Here is an 18,489-nt window from a genome sequence, read left to right as displayed (position 1 = left end):
GTAAATCGTGATCCGGTCGCGGTCCCATGTGATGGACCACGCCACTGGTGTGGACACTGTGGCCGTGCAGGGACCCCACTATATCCACTAGGGCAGGGAGCGCAGGTCGGATTTACTAAAATCCGTTTAATGTAGGCTCCATAGTACCCGGTGGTGAAGTCCAGCAGAGGGGATAAGGCGCTGACCTGTAGCCCCCTCCCCCAGCTCCGGGCGCCATCTACTGCTGGTGTTCCCGCTTTGGAGCTGCCACTCTCTCTCTCTCTCCCTCACTCCCTGAAAAGATTTTGGCGCCATTACATAGCGCCCAGCAGTCCCGGAGATCAGCCCAGCTATCTCCTCTGTAAAACCGCCTGTCTTGTCAGCGCTGTGTATTTACAGACACGTAAGTGTTCTACATGTCGTTTTAGATAGTGTTCGTTAAGAACAAGTGTACTGCTATATGAATATTTAGTACAAGTATTCTGTGATATACATCCAGTGTTTACTGTGCATTGTTATATCTGTATACATACATATCTATATGTAGGTTTACTAGTCCAGTGCAATCGTATTGTTTATATGTAATAATTTCTGCATTGTACCTGTGACAGTGTGCGCCTATAGTTCTTGTGTGGATTCTACTCTGTGTATCACACGTATTGCTATCACTATATTCTGTTCCCTGGGGAACTAAGTGCGTCAGGGTCTCATATACCGTATAGTGTTCCACAGGATATATTGTTTTGTATTTTTCACTGTGTGTTTGTCACCTCACAGCGCTTAAATCCTCTGTTTTGTGCTTTGCATTTGTTATCACACAACACAGGTTTTTTTTTTTTTTTTGCTGGTATTGTGTTTGTCTGGCTATATTGTACTGCTGTGCCCTAAGGCTACATTCCCAATAATGTCTGCTACACAAGGCTGGAAATCCGCAGACTCTTCTGCATTATACAGTGCTGGCGCTACGGATTTTTCTGAGGAAAAGGTTTCAACTGAGGGTTCAGGTACTGCGTGCCCCGCACCTGCCAGTCAGTTTGCAGCACCTGTGGCAAATCAAGACCCACCTTGGGCTGCTTTTTCAAACATGTTGTCAACTCTTGTAACGCGGCTTACGCCCCCTGTGGGACCTCCTGTGCCATTGCAGCCACATATTGTCCCTGTAGTTAACCCGCCATGAAGTCTATTTACACACTTACCGGTGCTGAGCATAGACCCACTATGGCAGCCTCTTGGGCTGCAAAGCTATTGAAGCATGGGTTCAGTCAACAAAGAACTACCTCTAAATGTTTCTGACACTGCCAGACAATATCTGTCGTATATTACCACAGCCTCTCACTATATTCAGGAGACGGCCTCTGATGCAGGCGTAATGGCGGCCAAGGCGTCTACTACGTCTATCCGGGCTCGCCGGATTTTGTGGTTTAGGTCCTGGAAAGTGGACGTGGACTCTAAAAAGACCTTAGAGGTAATTCCTTTTAAGGGAGACTTACTCTTTGGAGAGGATCTGAACAAGATCGTGACTGACTTGGCAATAGCTAAGACTGCATTTCTCCCAAGTACTAATCCTTCTGCTCCGAAGGCTTGAGTACCACTTTTCGTTCCTTTCGACCTCCAGGTAAAGCAAAGGGTCAGGCGTACCCGAGACAAGCTCGTACTTCCAAAACCACCAAGCCCAAGTCTAAGCAATCTCGGGCCGCCAATCAGCCTGCTTCCAAACAGGACAAGCCTGCAGCATGACGGGGTGGCCCTCTCCCTGGGGAACCCCAGGGTGGGGGGCTGACTTCTGCAGTTCTCCCAGGCCTGGTTAAAGACCACTTCAGACGCGTGGGTGCGGGAAGTTGTCTCTCACGGGTATGCAGTCTCCTTCAAGAGACATCCCCCTCACCAGTTCTGCTCGACTGTTATCTCTTCGGATCCGCTGAAAGCACAGACTTTACACTTGGTTGTACAATCTCTCCTAGATACTGGAGTGATTGTGCCAGTACCTCTGTCTCAAAGAGGCAGGGGCTACTATTCGACCCTGTTTCTAGTCCCAAAACCAAATGGGTCCTCCCGGCCTATGCTCAACCTCAAATCCTTGAAGTAATTTGTGAGGGTATCCAAATTCCGTATGGAGACTCTGCGTTCCCTTGTGCTGGCCATGGAACCCAAGGACTATATGGTATCCCTGGACATACAGGATGCTTACCTGCACATTCCAATTGCCATGTCGCATCAGCAATATCTGCAGTTTTGCTACTGGCAACCTACATTATCAATTCCACGCCTTGCCTTTCGGACTGACCACAGCACCTCGGATCTTCACCAAGGTCATGGCAGTCATGACTGCCCTTCTCCACTATCATGGTGTCCGGATCATGCCGTAGCTGGACGACTTGCTGATCCTGGCAAACTCCACAGAGGTTCTCCTCAGTCATCTGGAACTGACGGTACAATTCCTACAAGCCCACGGGTGGCTCATCAACTAGAAGAAGCCCTTGCTGGTCCCTTCTCAGAGCATGGTGCACCTGGGGGCATTGTTGGACACACACAACCAATGATTGTTCTTGTCTCCAGAGAAGGTCCTGAAACTTCAGGACAGAATCAGATACTTGCTCTCGCCAGAGAGTCAGTACACTCGGCGATGCAGGTACTAGGCCTCATGGTGTCTGCATTCGACATGGTAGAGTACGCTCAATTTCATTCCCGCCCTCTTGAGAGGTTAATTCTTTCCCAGTTGGACGGCCTGCCTCACCGGATCAGGTCTCAAATGATCTCCTTGACTTCCGGAGGTTTGTCTGTCAATGAGCTGGTGGCTACAGGACCAATTGTTTAGCAGGGGCCATCCCTTCTGGATCTCCAGCTGGGTCCTCCTGACATTGGATGCCAGTCTGCGAGGTTGGGGCGTGGTGTTGGAGCAACGCTCTTTCCAGGGTTGGTGGAACAGGGAGGAATCTCTCCTCCCGATAAACATTCTGGAATTGCGGGCAGTGTTCAATTTGTTGACACTGGCCCTGCCTCTGGTACAGAACAGGCCTGTTCAAGTACAATCAGACAACGCCACCACAGTGGCGTACATAAATCATCAAGGCGGCACTCGAAGCCGCACGGCAATGATGGAAGTGTCAAAAATCCTCTAATGGCGGATCGCCATCTGCCAGCCATATCGGCAGTGTTCATTCCGGAAGTCCTCAACTGGGTAGCAGACTTTCTCAGTCGCCAGGACATGCATGCCAGAGAGTGGGGTCTTCATCCCGAAATCTTTCAACTCAATGTCAAGTCTTTCAACACAATCACAAGGTTCCGGTCTTCAGAGCAAGGACAAGGGATCCTCAAGCAGTGTTCATGGACGCTCTGGCAATTCCATGGAACTTTCGGCTGCCATATGTGTTCCTTCCAGTGTCACTTCTGCCCAGGGTAATATGGAAGTTCGAGCAAGAAGGAGGAATACTACTTCTGATCGCTCCAGCGTGGCCCAGACGGCATTGGTTCTCAGACCTGCAGGGTTTATCGATAGAGCGTCCTCTTCTACTTCCTCAACGCCCAGACCTCCTCGTTCAGGGCCCTTGTGTCTATCCAGACGTGGCCAGACTAGCTTTGACGGCGTGGCTCTTGATGCATCACTCCTGAGAGCAAAAGGATTCTCTGAGGCGGTCATTCAAACTGTGTTGAAAGCCCTTAAACCAGCTTCAGCTTGGATTTATTACAGGGTTTGGAATTCTTACTTCACATGGTGTGCTGCTAAGAATTATGATGCATATACTTTAAAAACTTCCATGCTTTTGGCTGTTCTACAACAAGGCCTAGACTTGGGCCCTCGTCTGATGCGGTTTCAGAGAAAAATTGCGTCTATTCCTGATGTCATACTTTCACTCAGGGTGTTCTAAGGATTTAGCCTCCCTATGTCCCTCCTGTGGCTCCATGGGATCGGTCTGTCGTCTTAAATGCCCTTCAAGAGTCTCCATTTGAACCTCTTGAGTCTGTGGACCTTAAATGCCTTACGCTTAAGGTCGTGTTTCTGTTGGCTATTGCCTCTGCTAGAAGGGTGTCAGACTTGGGTGCATTGTCCTGTCGTCCACCCTTTCTGATTTTTCACTGTGACAGGGCAGTTCTTCAAACTCGTCCTAGTTCTTTACCTAAGGTGATATCATCTTTTCACCTTAACCAGGAGATTGTGGTTCCGGCATTCATCTCTTCTGGTTTGTGATCCAAAGAAAGATCTTTGGACATGGTACAGGTTCTCCGTATTTATGTGGAAAGAACTGCCTCAATTAGGAGGTCAGATTCTTTTTGTATTTTTTGGTTTTCACAAACGTGGCTGGACTGTGAATAAGCAAACCTTGGCCAGATGGATTAGAATGGTGATTGCATAAGCTTATGCACAGGCTGGGTTCCCAGCTCCTGCTGCTATCAAGGGCCGTTCTACTCGGTCGGTTGGACCTTCTTGGGCGGACCGCCGTGGCGCGTCCGCAGAACAATTATGCAAGGCGGTTACGTGGTCTTCAGTGAACACGTTCTTCAGGTTCTATGCCTTTGATACTTCCGCCTCCCAGAATGCTTCCTTTGGACGCTGGGTTCTTGTGGCCTTTACAGTGCGTCCCCTCCCATGAGGAACTGCTTTAGGACGTCCCAGATGTTATTCCCTGTGGAATACCAGTGTACCTCGCAGAAAGAGATTTAACAAAGATAAGTCTATCATAAATCTCGTTTTTTCTAACTATACCATTCTCTTTAAAAAATATGTGGATTTCAGTATCCAGTCTAAGGGGAGACTAGCAACTGCTTGGTTGCTGTGGGCACCTACTACGTTTTAGTTCATAAAGGTTTGATACATAGACTGTACTCTTAAGTAATGTCTGATTTGACTTGTGCGTCAAGCTATACTCCGACTCTTTATGCCACAGGTTCCCACTTTACATTATCCACTCGTGACCACCTTGGGATTTTCTTTCTTTGGGGGCTATTCAGTTGTTTATCGTGTCCGATTTCCCATCAAAAGTTATGGGAGGTGTGACATTCAATTGTTTTTTTTAACATTGCGCTCATCGACCCCGGGGAGGTCGGGTTAAGCCACATAAGACACCTGACCAAAGTGCATTGTGCGACCTGGAAAAGTGCCATTTGGGTGCCCCAAACGGGTCACTTTTAGCACATTTCAGCTCGCCAGCGAGTTTAATTGTGTCTCCCCGTGACTCATCGCGCCCGAATGGAGCAACATATAGTGATGGCTATGGGAAGAAACAATTGAATCGCCCCCTTTGAGTGGTAAGAAAAGCATCCTTCTCATTGCCGGCTATTGTGTAGTAAACATGTGCTGAGGTTTGAGGAGCAGCAGCTGCTGGAGCACCTAACTTCTGAGCACATGACAAAGTGACAGTTATACACATGACACGTCTACATTGCCTATGTATACCTCCGCAGAGCTACAAAGTAGTCCCAACATAAAATAAATCTATTGTGAATTCAGTAAATAGACTGAATTTCCTTGTAAAACTTTATTACAGCAGAACATAGTCTAGTATAACATACACAGCCATAAACAGGATCGCACCAATGTACATCTCTGCGCTTCTTATAGAATCCCCCCGGCTTAGCCTGTTTACTGTGCGAGATCTGCGCCTCCATCCACGCTCATTGCAGTGACGGGCAAGTGGCAGTTGGCTATGTCTGTGCTGTATACCTGGCCCCTGCCCCGCGTCACACATTATCCCTCTGTGTGTGCCAGTGCTGGGATATTACCTGCTACTGCTGACAAGTCCTCACACCAAGGATAGGGCGTTGAGGTTATCTGCCGCTCACAGCACAGACCAGCTGCTCTCATAGCCGCTGCCGCCATCTCTGCTACTTCTGCGGTCATCTCTGTGGTCTCCATGGTGACCGCAGGGGCTACCAAGCATGGGAAACGGCTGCCTTCGCTCTCTGCACTGCAAAGAGCATGTTACTAATGTAACACGACCAGCACGCGACTACTCCAAGCTGGAGGGTGACCGTGAGAGCAGCCATTCAGCAGAAAAGCTTTCTCTAGAACCAGGTCTTTTTTGGTCTTCATCCACCAGCGCACTACAAGATTTTCCTCTTGCTTTCAAACCTGGGGCAGATATAGAGACCAGTGATATTCTTGTTATCATTTGTTAAATGGTGCTCCAGCCAATCAGCTCCTAACTGTTGAGTGCAGGTTTTATTATGCTGCTTTTGAATTGTTGTACATTAAAACATTTTTTTTTTATATTTAATTGTGTTGGTTTGACCCTCGGGAGCACCTCCTGATTATCCCTCGCTTTCTCTGTACATTTAGATGACTCTCCTCTATTCATGTTGGCTGCTGCACTCGCCCATTCCAAACAATTTCTGGCACTAATTGGAACCAGGATTATGTATTTTTTATTTGCATTTTTTCCTAACTTGTATTTTTTGAAAATTTACAGTAAGAGCTGATTGGCTGGAGCACCATATATAATTTTGCAGCGAGGATTAACAAGAATATCACTCATTGTTAAATCTGCCCACTTGTCTGTAAACTCACCTCTTCAGGCAAGCATAGTACATTCACAAACTACCCTTTTAAATTCACTAGGCGCCTCTGCCCAATTACCGCCACCCTACACAGTTAAAACAAAACTTGCTTGTGTTCTCTTCCTCTGCGCAAACAGTCTTCTGACCCCACATAGGTTGCATTTAGTTTCTGCAGCGGAGTACACTGGGTTCCACAGGGAATAACATAGTGGGTGTGGAGTAGGATCTTGATTTGAGGCACCAACAGGCTAAAAGCTTTGACTGTTCCCAGAATGCATAGCACCGCCTCCTCTATAACCACGCCTTCGTGCACACGAGCTCAGTTTTGTAGTTGGTGCCTGCAGTGCAGGCAGACAACAGGCAGGGCTGCTCCAAGTAGCCCTCAGAAGAGATTTTTTTTTTTTAAAGTGAATTAAGATGACTTTAAGGGCTGCAGCAGAGACACTGTGTGTGTGTGTGTGTGTGTGTGTGTGTGTGTGTATTAGATGTCAGTCAGACATCTCCTGCTGCAGCTTCATCACCTCCCCCAGCGGCGCTGTATACTCCCGCGCCCTGGTTGCCGGGTACTTACAGCGGAGGCTCCGGTTTTCTTCAGTCAGCGCGCACACCACCGAAGCTCTCCAGGATCGCGTGGCCGCACTTAGGGAGGACGTAAGAGGTTCCCCCAGGCGAGACCCGTTTGAAACTGCGATCCGGCGCGGCTGGTGGGAGGTGAGTTGCGCGCGCTGGCGTGGACACTGTGGCAGAACAGGGACCCCACTAGACCACCAGGGCAGGGGCATAGGTTGGTTTTACTAAAAAACGTTTGCTATATAGCCCACAGTACCCGATGGTGAAGTCCAGCAAGGGGATAAGGCTCTGACCTGTAGCCCCTACCCCAGCCCCAGGGTGCCATTTAGAGTAAATGTTCCCGCCCTGGAGCTGCTTCTCTCTCTCTCCTTCACTCCCTGTCAGCATTTGGGCGCCATTTCTACAAGCTGAGCTGATCCTGGGACTGTTTGGGCAAATCCTCCTCTGTAAAGCCGCCTGCATGTCAGCTCTGTGCATTTTACAGGACACTAAGTATTCTACTTGTCTGCTGACAGTGTTCGTTAAGAAACAGTGCATTTAGTCAGGGTTATGTAGTACAAGTACCCTGTGATATACAGACAGTATTTACTGTGCATTGATATATCTATTGATTGTATAGCTATACTTAGTATTACTTTGTTTTGCTAGTCCAGTGCAGTTTTATTGCATGTCATAATTTCTGCATTGTACATGTGACTGTGTGTGCATATACAGCTGCTGCGTGACTTCCATTTTGTGTATCTCACTCAGTTTGCTATCCCTATATTCTGTACCCTGAGGGGGCTAGTTGTGTCAGGGTTATTGTTTAATATAGGTGTTTCACAGGATATAATTGAGTATTTTTCTCTGTGATTTTCAGTCCCTAAATACCTCTTGAATTCTCTGTTTGTGCTAATACACGCACAGGGGGTTCTTGTTCAGGTATTAGCTGCTGATATTGTACTGGGTTGCCCGTGTATTGCGCTAACAGGTATGTCTGCTACAAGGGGCAACGGTGTTGCGTCTGATCCCACAATGCGTGGTGGTGACGCTGCTGACACACTAGAGGAAAACATAGCAGCAGAGGGTTCAGGTTCTCGGGGTTTTCTACCCCCCAGTGGGACTGTAGCAACGGGGGTGCGTAACGACCCACCTTGGGCTACTTTCTCCATGTTAAGTACGCTGGTAACTAGACTTGCGCCCCCTATGGGACCTCAAATGCCAGTACAGCCGCTTATGGTCCCTGCAGTTAATCCACCATCAAAGCCCATTCTACTTGATCTGTTGGACCTTCTTGGTCAGCCTGCCGTGGTGCTAACCTTGAACAATTGTGTAAGGCGGCTTTGTGGTCCTTAGTGAACACGTTCATTAGGTTCAATGCCTTCGATACTTCCGCCTCCCAGGATGCTGCCTTTGGACGCCGGGGTCTTCTGCCCGCTGCAGTGCGTCCCCTCCCATAAGGAACTGCTTTAGGACATCCCCGATGTTATTCCCTATGGAACCCCAGTGTACTCCACTGCAGAAAACGAGATTTATGGTAAGAAGTTACCGTTGTTAAATCTTTCTGCGAGGTACACTGAGCGCCCACCCTGACGCACTTAGCTTCTTTGGGTTTGTATGGCATTAGCCGCTGACACCTTCTCCTGTCGTAAGAATGTGGTGTATGTGGCTACTAACGGTTGTCATCTCTTTACCTGCTACTGCATTGGACTGGTTAACAAAACTGAGCTCCTGTTCACGGAGGCGGGGTTATAGAGGAGGCGGCGCTATGCATTCTGGGAACAGTCAAAGCTTTTAGCCTGTTGGTGCCTCGGATCAAAATCCTACTCTACACCCCCAATGTTATTCCCTGTGGAACCCAGTGTACCTCGCAGAAAGAGATTTAACAATGGTAAGTTCTTACCATAAATCTCATTTTTGTAGCAGGGTTCCCTCGCCTCTTTTCCTGTTAATATAGTCTGGCACCTTTATTAAAAATAATAATAAAAAGAAAATGTATTTTATATATATATATATATATATATATATATATATATATATATATATATATATATACACACACACACACACCCCTTTATTAAAGTTTACATCCTTTTTAATTGAAAGACTCACTTTATTTTATTTTGTCTTACCATAAGTTATTGATCAGGATGTTCATTTCGTGTTTTCTCTACAGTTGTAACAGAAACTACGGGAAGTGTGTCTGGATTGAGTTTAACTTCAGAACTAAATGAAGAATTAAATGATTTAATTCAGCGTTTTCACAACCAGCTGCATGATGTTCAGGTACCGGTCACGAACAATATTACCTGGTTAATGTGGTTGCAGAGGGCCCCACCACCTGGCTGGTTGAGCCTGGAGCAGGTTTTTGTAAAACGGGAAACCCCATGCTTGGTTTTCCCCTAATTTCCATTACCAAATCATGCTAAGGGTTTTGGGGCTGGTTATCTATCTATCTATCTATCTATCTATCTATCTATCTATCTATCTATCTATCTATCTATCTATCTATCTATCTATCTATCTATCTCTCTCCTCTTGGGAAACATTAAAATCCCCTGCCCCCATCCACCTATGATGTTAATAATTCTGACAGTCCCTCCTTCACCATTTTTGTTAAATAAATTCCTCTTTCCCTTCACATCATGAATGAATCCCCCCTTCCCAACAGCTGCGTTTATTTTTTCAGCAGACTGTTTCAGCAGATGCAGATTGGTGGAAAAATTGGAAGTGTGTAGAGAGGTTTGGCTGTAGAATCTGTGAGCAGTTCTGCAGTAGGAATGTATAAACAGTCTTATCTGCTGATGATTGGACAACATGCAAACAATACGATATCGCTCACAATTTTGTTGGGTGTCAGCCTAATTTACCATATCATAGAGATTGTAAGCTTGCGAGCAGGGCCTTCCTACCTCTGACTGTTTGTTTTGCCCAGTTTTGTTTTAATCATTGTTTCCAATTGTAAAGCGCTACAGAATTTGCTGCACTTGTTTTGCTTGTTAATTAATAAATTTCTGCAGCAGGATACAATGGTTTCCACAGGAAAACACCGGAGGTATAGAGTGGATCTTGATCCAGAGGCACCAACAGGCTAAAGCTTTAGGCTATAAGAACACTAAAACCTTGCCCCCTGCGCTATAAATTAAAATAATTAAACAGTATGGCTGAGATTCAAATGATTCCGATTCCCATAATCTATATAATATATTTTAATAAAAGAAAATATTTTACATACATTTGACTGGTCATATGAGTAATAAAAAAATAAAAAGTCACATTTCATATTAAATATCGCTATGGAGGTGGATCCGAATTAATATATGTGCACAAAATATATAAAAAATATATATATAAACTAATAATGAACTAAAAAATATTGCTTAGGAAGTCCATATTTCTTATTGCGGAACTAGTATAACATCTGAATAATTAATGTTTCCACCATAATGGTGCCTGCCCTGGTGCTGCATCACACTATCCCTCACTCCCTGACTGAGACGTTGGGCACCATCTTCTGAGTATAGCTGCAGCTAGTTTCTGGGACTGCAGAGCAAGGTCTCCTTTGTAAAGCCGTCTGTATACAGCGCTGTGACTTTACAAACACTTGAGTATTCTACATGTCTTTATACAGACAGCGTTAGTTAAGAAAAAGTGTACCTGTTATAGAATATATTGTACGAGTATTCAAGTATATACCTCCTGTCTACGACCGCGCTGTGAGATATATATATTTCATCAGCTGTGTGTGTGTGTATGTGACTATATATATATATATATATATATATATATATATATATATATATAATATTCTAGTCCAGTGCAACCTTAATGTTTAATATTTTCTGCATTGCATGTGACTGTGTGTGCCTGTATCTGCTGTGTGGTTTCACTTTCAGTGTTTCCTAGATATAACTGTCACTATATTCTGTATCCTCAGAGGCTAGGTGCGTCTGGGTCCGCTAGTATAGTGCGTCCCAGTATTTATCCAAAACGCATATTCTGCTGTGTACTCAGTCACATAATACCGGATTTAATCGCAGGTACAGTACGTGGACGTACTGGCGGTTCCATGGAACTTTCGGCTGCCCTACGTCTCCCCTCCAGTGTCACTCCTGCCCAGGCTAATACGGAAGATCAAACAAGAAGGAGGAATACTACTTCTAGACGCTCCAGTGTGGCCTCAAAGGCAATGGTTTTCAGACCTGCAGGGTCTGTCGACAGAGAATCCCCTTCTACTTCCGCAGCGCCGTGACCTCCTCGTACAGGGGCCTTGTGTCTACCTGGACCTGGCCAGACTGGCTTTGACGGCGTGACTCTTGAAGCATCACTCCTGAAGGCCAAAGGTTTCTTTGAGGCGGTTATCCAGAAAACCAATCTCTGCCTGGATTTATTACAGGGTTTGGAATTCTTACTTCACATGGTGTGCTGATAAGAATTATGATGTCTCTACGTTCAGAACTTCCAGAATTCTGGCTTTTCTGCAACGAGGCCTTGACTTAAGTCTCTGTCTGGCCTCCCTCAAGGTTCGCGTATCTGCCTTGTCGGTATGGTTTCAGAGAAAAATTGTGTCTATACTTGACGTTCATACTTTCACTCAGGGCGTACTTGGGATTCAACCTCCCTATGTCCCTCCTGTGGCTCCATGGGATTTGACTGTTGTACTAAAAGCCCTGCAAGAGTCTCTATTTGAACCAGTCGGTATACCTTAAATGGCTCACGGCCAAGGTCCTTGTCTTGCTGGCTATGGTCTCTGCAAGACAGGTGTCGTTCTTAGGTGCTTTGTCCTGTCTTCCTCCCTATTTGATTTTTCACTTTGACCGGGCAGTTCTACGAATTTGACCGGGTAATTTGCCTAAGGCGGTGTCATCTTTTCACCTTAACCAAGAGATTGTGGTTCCAGCCTTTTATCTCTTCAGACTTGTCTTCGAAAGAGCGTTCTTTGGATGTGGCAAGGGCTCTCCGTGTATACAGTGGGGCAAAAAAGTATTTGGACAGTCACAGATTGTGAAAGTTGACCCACTTAAAAAGATGAGAGGTCTGTCATTTCCATCATAGGTACACTTAAACTGTGAGAGAGAGAATCTGAAAAAAAAAAAAAAAAAACCCCAGGAAATCACATTGTATGATTTTTAACAATTTACTTGTATATTCTTGAGGAAAATAAATATTTGGACACCTACCAAGCAGCTTGGTCAAGAACTATAGGAAACGTTTGACCTCTGTAATTGCCAACCGAGGTTATATTGCAAAGTATTGAGTTAAACTTTTTGATTGTCCAAATATTTATTTTCCGCAAGAATATACAAATAAATTGTTTAAAAATCATACAATGTGATTTCCTAGTTTTCTTTTCAGATTCTGTCTCAGTTGAAGTGTACCTATGATGGAAATTACTCTCATCATTTTAAGTGGGTCAACTTGCACAATCAGTGGCTGTTCAAATACTTTTTTTGCCCCACTGTATGTGGAGAGGACTGCCTCAGATTCCTTTTTTGTCGTGTTTGGTTTCCACAAATGTGGCTGGCCTGCGAATAAGCAAACCTTGGCCAGATGGATTAGAATGGTGATTGCACAAGCTTATGCGCAGCCTGATCTCCCAGCTCCTGCTGCTGTTAAAGCCCATTTTACTCAGTCTGTTGGATCTTCTTGGGCGCCCCGCCGTGGCGCGTTCACTGAACAATTGTGCAAGGCAGCTACGTGGTCCTCTGTGAATACATATATTGGCTTTGATACTTTCGCCACCCAGGATGCCTCCTTTGGATCCCTGGTTCTCATACCCGCTAAGGCGCGTCCCCTCCCTTGAGGAACTCCTTTAGGACATCATCAATGTTTTCCTGTGGAAACCAATGTAACCTGCTGTAGAAAATGAGTGTTACGGTAGACTTACATGGTTAACCATCTTTATGCAAGGTACATTGGTTCCACAGGGTGCCCACCCTGATGCACCTAGCTTCTATGGGATTGTATGGCATTAGCCGCTGGTACCGTCACCTTTTGTGAGACACTGGTTCTATCTGATTAACATCTGCCTTCTCTCTTGCCTGTTCCTGCATTTGACTGGTTAACGAAACTGACCTCCGGGGGGAGGCGGGGTTTATAGAGGAGACATCCTGGGATAGCCTGAAGCTTTAGCCTGTTAGTGCCTCTGTATCAAGACCCACTCTACACCCCCGATGTTTTCCTGTGGAACCAGTGTACCTCACAGAAAGAGTGTTAACCATGGTAAGTCTACCATAACACTCCTTATCGTTTGTCATTGGTAACATACACCCTGGACGATTTGCACCTAGTTGTTAACGACATTTACGAAATTGAGCTGCCTGTACAGTGCATTGGTAGTGATATTGGGGGTAATTCCAAGTTGATCGCAGCAGGATTTTTTTTAGCAGTTGGGCAAAACCATGTGCACTGCAGGGGAGGCAGATATAACATGTGCAGAGAGAGTTAGATTTGGGTGGGTTATTTTGTTTCTGTGCAGGGTAAATACTGGCTGCTTTATTTTTACACTGCAAATTAGATTGCAGATTTAACACACCACACCCAAATCTAACTCTCTCTGCACATGTTAAATCTGCCTCCCCTGCAGTGCACATGGTTTTGCCCAACTGCTAACAAAATTCCTGCTGCGATCAACTTGGAATTACCCCCATAGTGCATACACACTGGACGATTAAACAAATTTCTTGCAACGATTTGTCGTTATCGGCAAATTCGATTAAAATGTCTATTGCGTACCCAGCTTCAGATTCCATTTACAGATTGGTTTCCAATTTTTTGTTTGTATTGCTGTTTTACACCATGTAAATCACTTATTTATTTGTAGTCCCCTTCTCAGACCATAACCTTAGTACAGTTTTGCATCCCAACAAGCGTTTTTTCATTTCCAAATGCATCTTAACCTTTTACCCGCTTCCTTTAGCAGAAATGACAAAGGTGGAGTCCCCTCTCCCTGATGATGTGCACATTGCTATACTGGTTAAGTCCATCACTCTCCTTATTCCTAATTAAGCCCTCTAAATGAAGCTACAGTTAGAAAAATATAAAAATGTCTTTAAATTAATTTTTTCTAACGTAGGTAGAACTTTACTTCCTGCTCTAGCCTCAGCCTTGGATATCTAAGGCATTAAGACATTGGGCGTATTTCCAGGAGGAAGACCTCCAATCGGCAACCCCTCAATATGACTTGTTTTACATTGGTGGATAACCTTTTGTAAGGCCAGTTCTTATCTAGGTGAAGCAGCAATAGACACTGGTGTTTTCTCTTTCAAGGTCTCTGCTGTAACTGCCAGACGAGCTTTCTGGCTTCGCATCTGACGAGTGGCTCAGAGTCCAAAAAGTCCTTTTAAAGCCCTTCCTTTCATTGTGAAAATTCTGATGGGTCAAAAAAAAATAAATCATGGCGACAGATGACGGCTTTCCTCCCTTCGACGGCTTCTGAGCAAAAGGTCTCTCCTTTCAACTCTCCTTTTGATGCTTCATTTCGGTGCTAATGTCTGCAGCCACTTGTTGACAGTTCCCGCTATGTTGACCAATCGGCAGCATGACAGACACTGGAGGATGGAAGGACCTTCTGAGAGTAACAGCTGCGGAAAGATCCTCTCCCTCCAGCGCCCGCACAGTGTATCTGATTGGTTACATAATTTGCAACCAGATGAGATAATGCACTGCCTGGTGTGGTAGAAAATGATGCGACCATGCCAGGCAAGTGATTAAAGGCGAGATAGTACTTGGTTTTTGTAATCCGGAATATTCTTTGCGCTATAAAACCATCCTTTGCATCTCTCACGGGTGGCTAATGAATTGGTTATCCAGATGACAGACGGAACACCAGTCAAAACAGACCCACCATACACCATATTATGGCATATGGTTGGCCTGTTTTGATAGGTGTTAAGTCTGTCACCTGTATCTGAGAAATATTTATACGTCTTTCCTGGGTCTTACCTTTTTTTACAGGTAGGTTTGGACTTAAGTCTTTGGTCTTACAGGTGCTTTAGTCTCATCCCTTTGAGACCTTGGCTGACATAGAAAACTCTTTTCTTGTTGGCTATAGTTTCAGCCCAATGGGTTTTAGATTTGAGTGCCTTGTCTCCTCTATCTCCATTTCCTTTTTTCTCTGACGTCCTAGTGGATGCTGGGAACTCCGTAAGGACCATGGGGAATAGCGGCTCCGCAGGAGACTGGGCACAAAAGTAAAGCTTTAGGACTACCTGGTGTGCACTGGCTCCTCCCCCTATGACCCTCCTCCAAGCCTCAGTTAGATTTTTGTGCCCGGCCGAGAAGGGTGCACACTAGGGGCTCTCCTGAGCTTCTTAGTGAAAGTTTAGTTTTAGGTTTTTTATTTTCAGTGAGACCTGCTGGCAACAGGCTCACTGCATCGAGGGACTAAGGGGAGAAGAAGCGAACTCACCTGCTTGCAGAGTGGATTGGGCTTCTTAGGCTACTGGACACCATTAGCTCCAGAGGGACCGAACACAGGCCCAGCCTCGGAGTCCGGTCCCAGAGCCGCGCCGCCGGCCCCCTTACAGAGCCAGAAGCAAGAAGAGGTCCGGAAAATCGGCGGCAGAAGACATCCTGTCTTCACCAAGGTAGCGCACAGCACTGCAGCTGTGCACCATTGCTCCTCAGCACACTTCACACTTTGGTCACTGAGGGTGCAGGGCGCTAGGGGGGGGCGCCCTGAGCAGCAATAAAAACACCTTGGCTGGCGAAAATACATCACATATAGCCCCCAGGGCTATATGGATGAATTTTAACCCCTGCCAGATTCCACATAAAAGCGGGAGAAAAGGCCGCCGAGAAGGGGGCGGAGCCTATCTCCTCAGCACACAGGCGCCATTTTCCCTCTCAGCTCCGCTGGAAGGACGTCTCCCTGACTCTCCCCTGCAGTCCTGCACTACAGAAACAGGGTAAAAAAGAGAGGGGGGCACTAATTGGCGTAATATTAACAATATAGCAGCTATAAAGGGGAAAAACACTTATATAAGGTTATCCCTGTGTATATATATATATATATATATATATATATAGCGCTCTGGTGTGTGCTAGCATACTCTCCCTCTGTCTCCCCAAAGGGCTAGTGGGGTCCTGTCCTCTGTCAGAGCATTCCCTGTGTGTGTGCTGTGTGTCGGTACGTTGTGTCGACATGTATGAGGAGGAAAATGATGTGGAGGCGGAGCAATTGCCTATAATAGAGATGTCACCCCCTAGGGAGTCGACACCTGAGTGGATGAGCTTATGGAAGGAATTACGTGACAGTGTCAGCTCTTTGCAAAAGACAGTTGACGACATGAGACAGCCGGCTACTCAGCTTGTGCCTGTCCAGGCGTCTCAAAAGCCATCAGGGGCTCTAAAACGGCCGTTACCTCAGATGGTAGATACAGACGTCGACACGGATACTGACTCCAGTGTCGACGGGGAAGAGACAAACGTGACTTCCAATAGGGCCACACGTTACATGATTGAGGCAATGAAAAATGTTTTACATATTTCTGATAATACCAGTACCACTAAAAAGCGTATTATGTTCGGTGAGAAAAAACTACCTGTAGTTTTTCCTGAATCTGAGGAATTAAATGAGGTGTGTGATGAAGCGTGGGTTTCCCCCGATAAAAAACTGATAATTTCTAAAAAATTATTGGCATTATATCCTTTCCCGCCAGAGATTAGGGCGCGTTGGGAAACACCCCCTAGGGTGGATAAAGCACTCACACGCTTATCAAAACAGGTGGCTCTACCCTCTCCTGAGACGGCCGCCCTTAAGGATCCTGCTGATAGAAAGCAGGAGGGTATCCTAAAATGTATTTACACACATACTGGTGTTATACTGCGACCAGCAATCGCCTCAGCCTGGATGTGCAGTGCTGGGTTGGCTTGGTCGGATTCCCTGACTGAAAATATTGATACCCTAGACAGGGACAGTATATTACTGACTATAGAGCATTTACAAGATGCATTTCTATATATGCGTGATGCACAGCGGGATATTTGCCGACTGGCATCAAGAGTAAGTGCGCTGTCCATTTCTGCCAGAAGAGGGTTATGGACGCGACAGTGGTCAGGTGATGCGGATTCCAAACGGCATATGGAAGTATTGCCTTATAAAGGGGAGGAGTTATTGGGGTAGGTCTTTCAGACCTGGTGGCCACGGCAACGGCTGGGAAATCCACATTTTTACCCCAGGTCGCCTCTCAACATAAGAAGACGCCGTATTATCAGGCGCAGTCCTTTCGTCCCCATAAGGGCAAGCGAGCGAAAGGCTCCTTATTTCTGCCCCGGGGCAGAGGAAGGGGAAAAAGGCTGCAACAGACAGCCAATTCCCAGGAGCAGAAGCCCTCTCCCGCTTCTGCCAAGTCCACAGCATGACGCTGGGGCTTTACAAGCGGACTTAGGCACGGTGGGGGCACGTCTCAAGAATTTCAGCGCGCAGTGGGCTCACTCGCAAGTAGACCCCTGGGTCCTTCAGGTGGTATCTCAGGGGTACAAATTGGAATTCGAGACCTCTCCCCCTCGCCGTTTCCTAAAGTCTGCTTTACCGACGTCTCCCTCCGACAAGGAGGCGGTATTGGAGGCCATTCACAAGCTGTATTCTCAGCAGGTGATAATCAAGGTACCCCTCCTGCAACAGGGCAAGGGGTATTATTCAACGCTGTTTGTGGTACCGAAGCCGGACGGCTCGTTGAGACCTATTTTAAATCTGAAATCCTTGAACACTTACATACAAAGGTTCAAGTTCAAGATGGAGTCACTCAGAGCAGTGATCGCGAACCTGGAAGAAGGGGACTATATGGTGTCTCTGGACATCAAGGATGCTTACCTCCATGTCCCAATTTACCCTTCTCACCAAGGGTACCTCAGGTTTGTGGTACAGAACTGTCACTATCAGTTTCAGACGCTGCCGTTTGGATTGTCCACGGCACCCCGGGTCTTTACCAAGGTAATGGCCGAAATGATGATACTTCTTCGAAGAAAAGGCGTCTTAATTATCCCTTACTTGGACGATCTCCTGATAAGGGCAAGATCCAAGGAACAGTTAGTAGTCGGAGTAGCACTATCTCAAGTACTGTTACGGCAGCACGGGTGGATTCTAAATATCCCAAAATCACAGCTGATTCCGACGACACGTCTGCTGTTCCTAGGGATGATTCTGGACACAGTCCAGAAAAAGGTGTTTCTCCCGGAGGAGAAAGCCAGGGAGTTATCCGAGTTAGTCAGAAACCTCCTGAAACCAGACCGGGTCTCAGTGCATCAATGCACAAGGGTCCTGGGAAAAATGGTGGCTTCCTACGAAGCGATTCCATTCGGCAGATTCCACGCAAGAACATTTCAGTGGGATCTGCTGGACAAATGGTCCGGATCGCATCTTCACATGCATCAGCGGATAACCCTGTCCCCAAGGACAAGGGTGTCTCTCCTGTGGTGGTTGCAGAGTGCTCATCTTCTAGAGGGCCGCAGATTCGGCATTCAGGA

General features: G+C 46.3%; 1 protein-coding gene across 10 annotated transcripts in view; it reads left to right on the top strand.

Annotated features, from left to right (window-relative positions):
* Positions 1 to 18,489, top strand: part of PCM1 (pericentriolar material 1) — a 528,103-nt gene that overhangs the window by 191,568 nt on the left and 318,046 nt on the right. For 9 of the 10 annotated variants that reach the window (XM_063920820.1, XM_063920822.1, XM_063920821.1 and 6 more), the window contains one exon: positions 9,197 to 9,306. In XM_063920820.1, coding sequence (XP_063776890.1) covers positions 9,197 to 9,306 — 110 coding nt within the window. Of the gene's footprint in view, positions 1 to 5,631; positions 5,990 to 9,196; positions 9,307 to 18,489 lie in introns of those variants that run through there. The other variant, XM_063920827.1, reaches the window with a different exon arrangement.

The sequence above is a fragment of the Pseudophryne corroboree genome, chromosome 1 (assembly GCF_028390025.1).
Source record: "Pseudophryne corroboree isolate aPseCor3 chromosome 1, aPseCor3.hap2, whole genome shotgun sequence".
NCBI lineage: Eukaryota > Metazoa > Chordata > Amphibia > Anura > Myobatrachidae > Pseudophryne > Pseudophryne corroboree.
The sequence above is the reverse complement of the archived record's forward strand: the minus strand, read 5'-3'. Positions and strand labels throughout refer to the sequence as shown.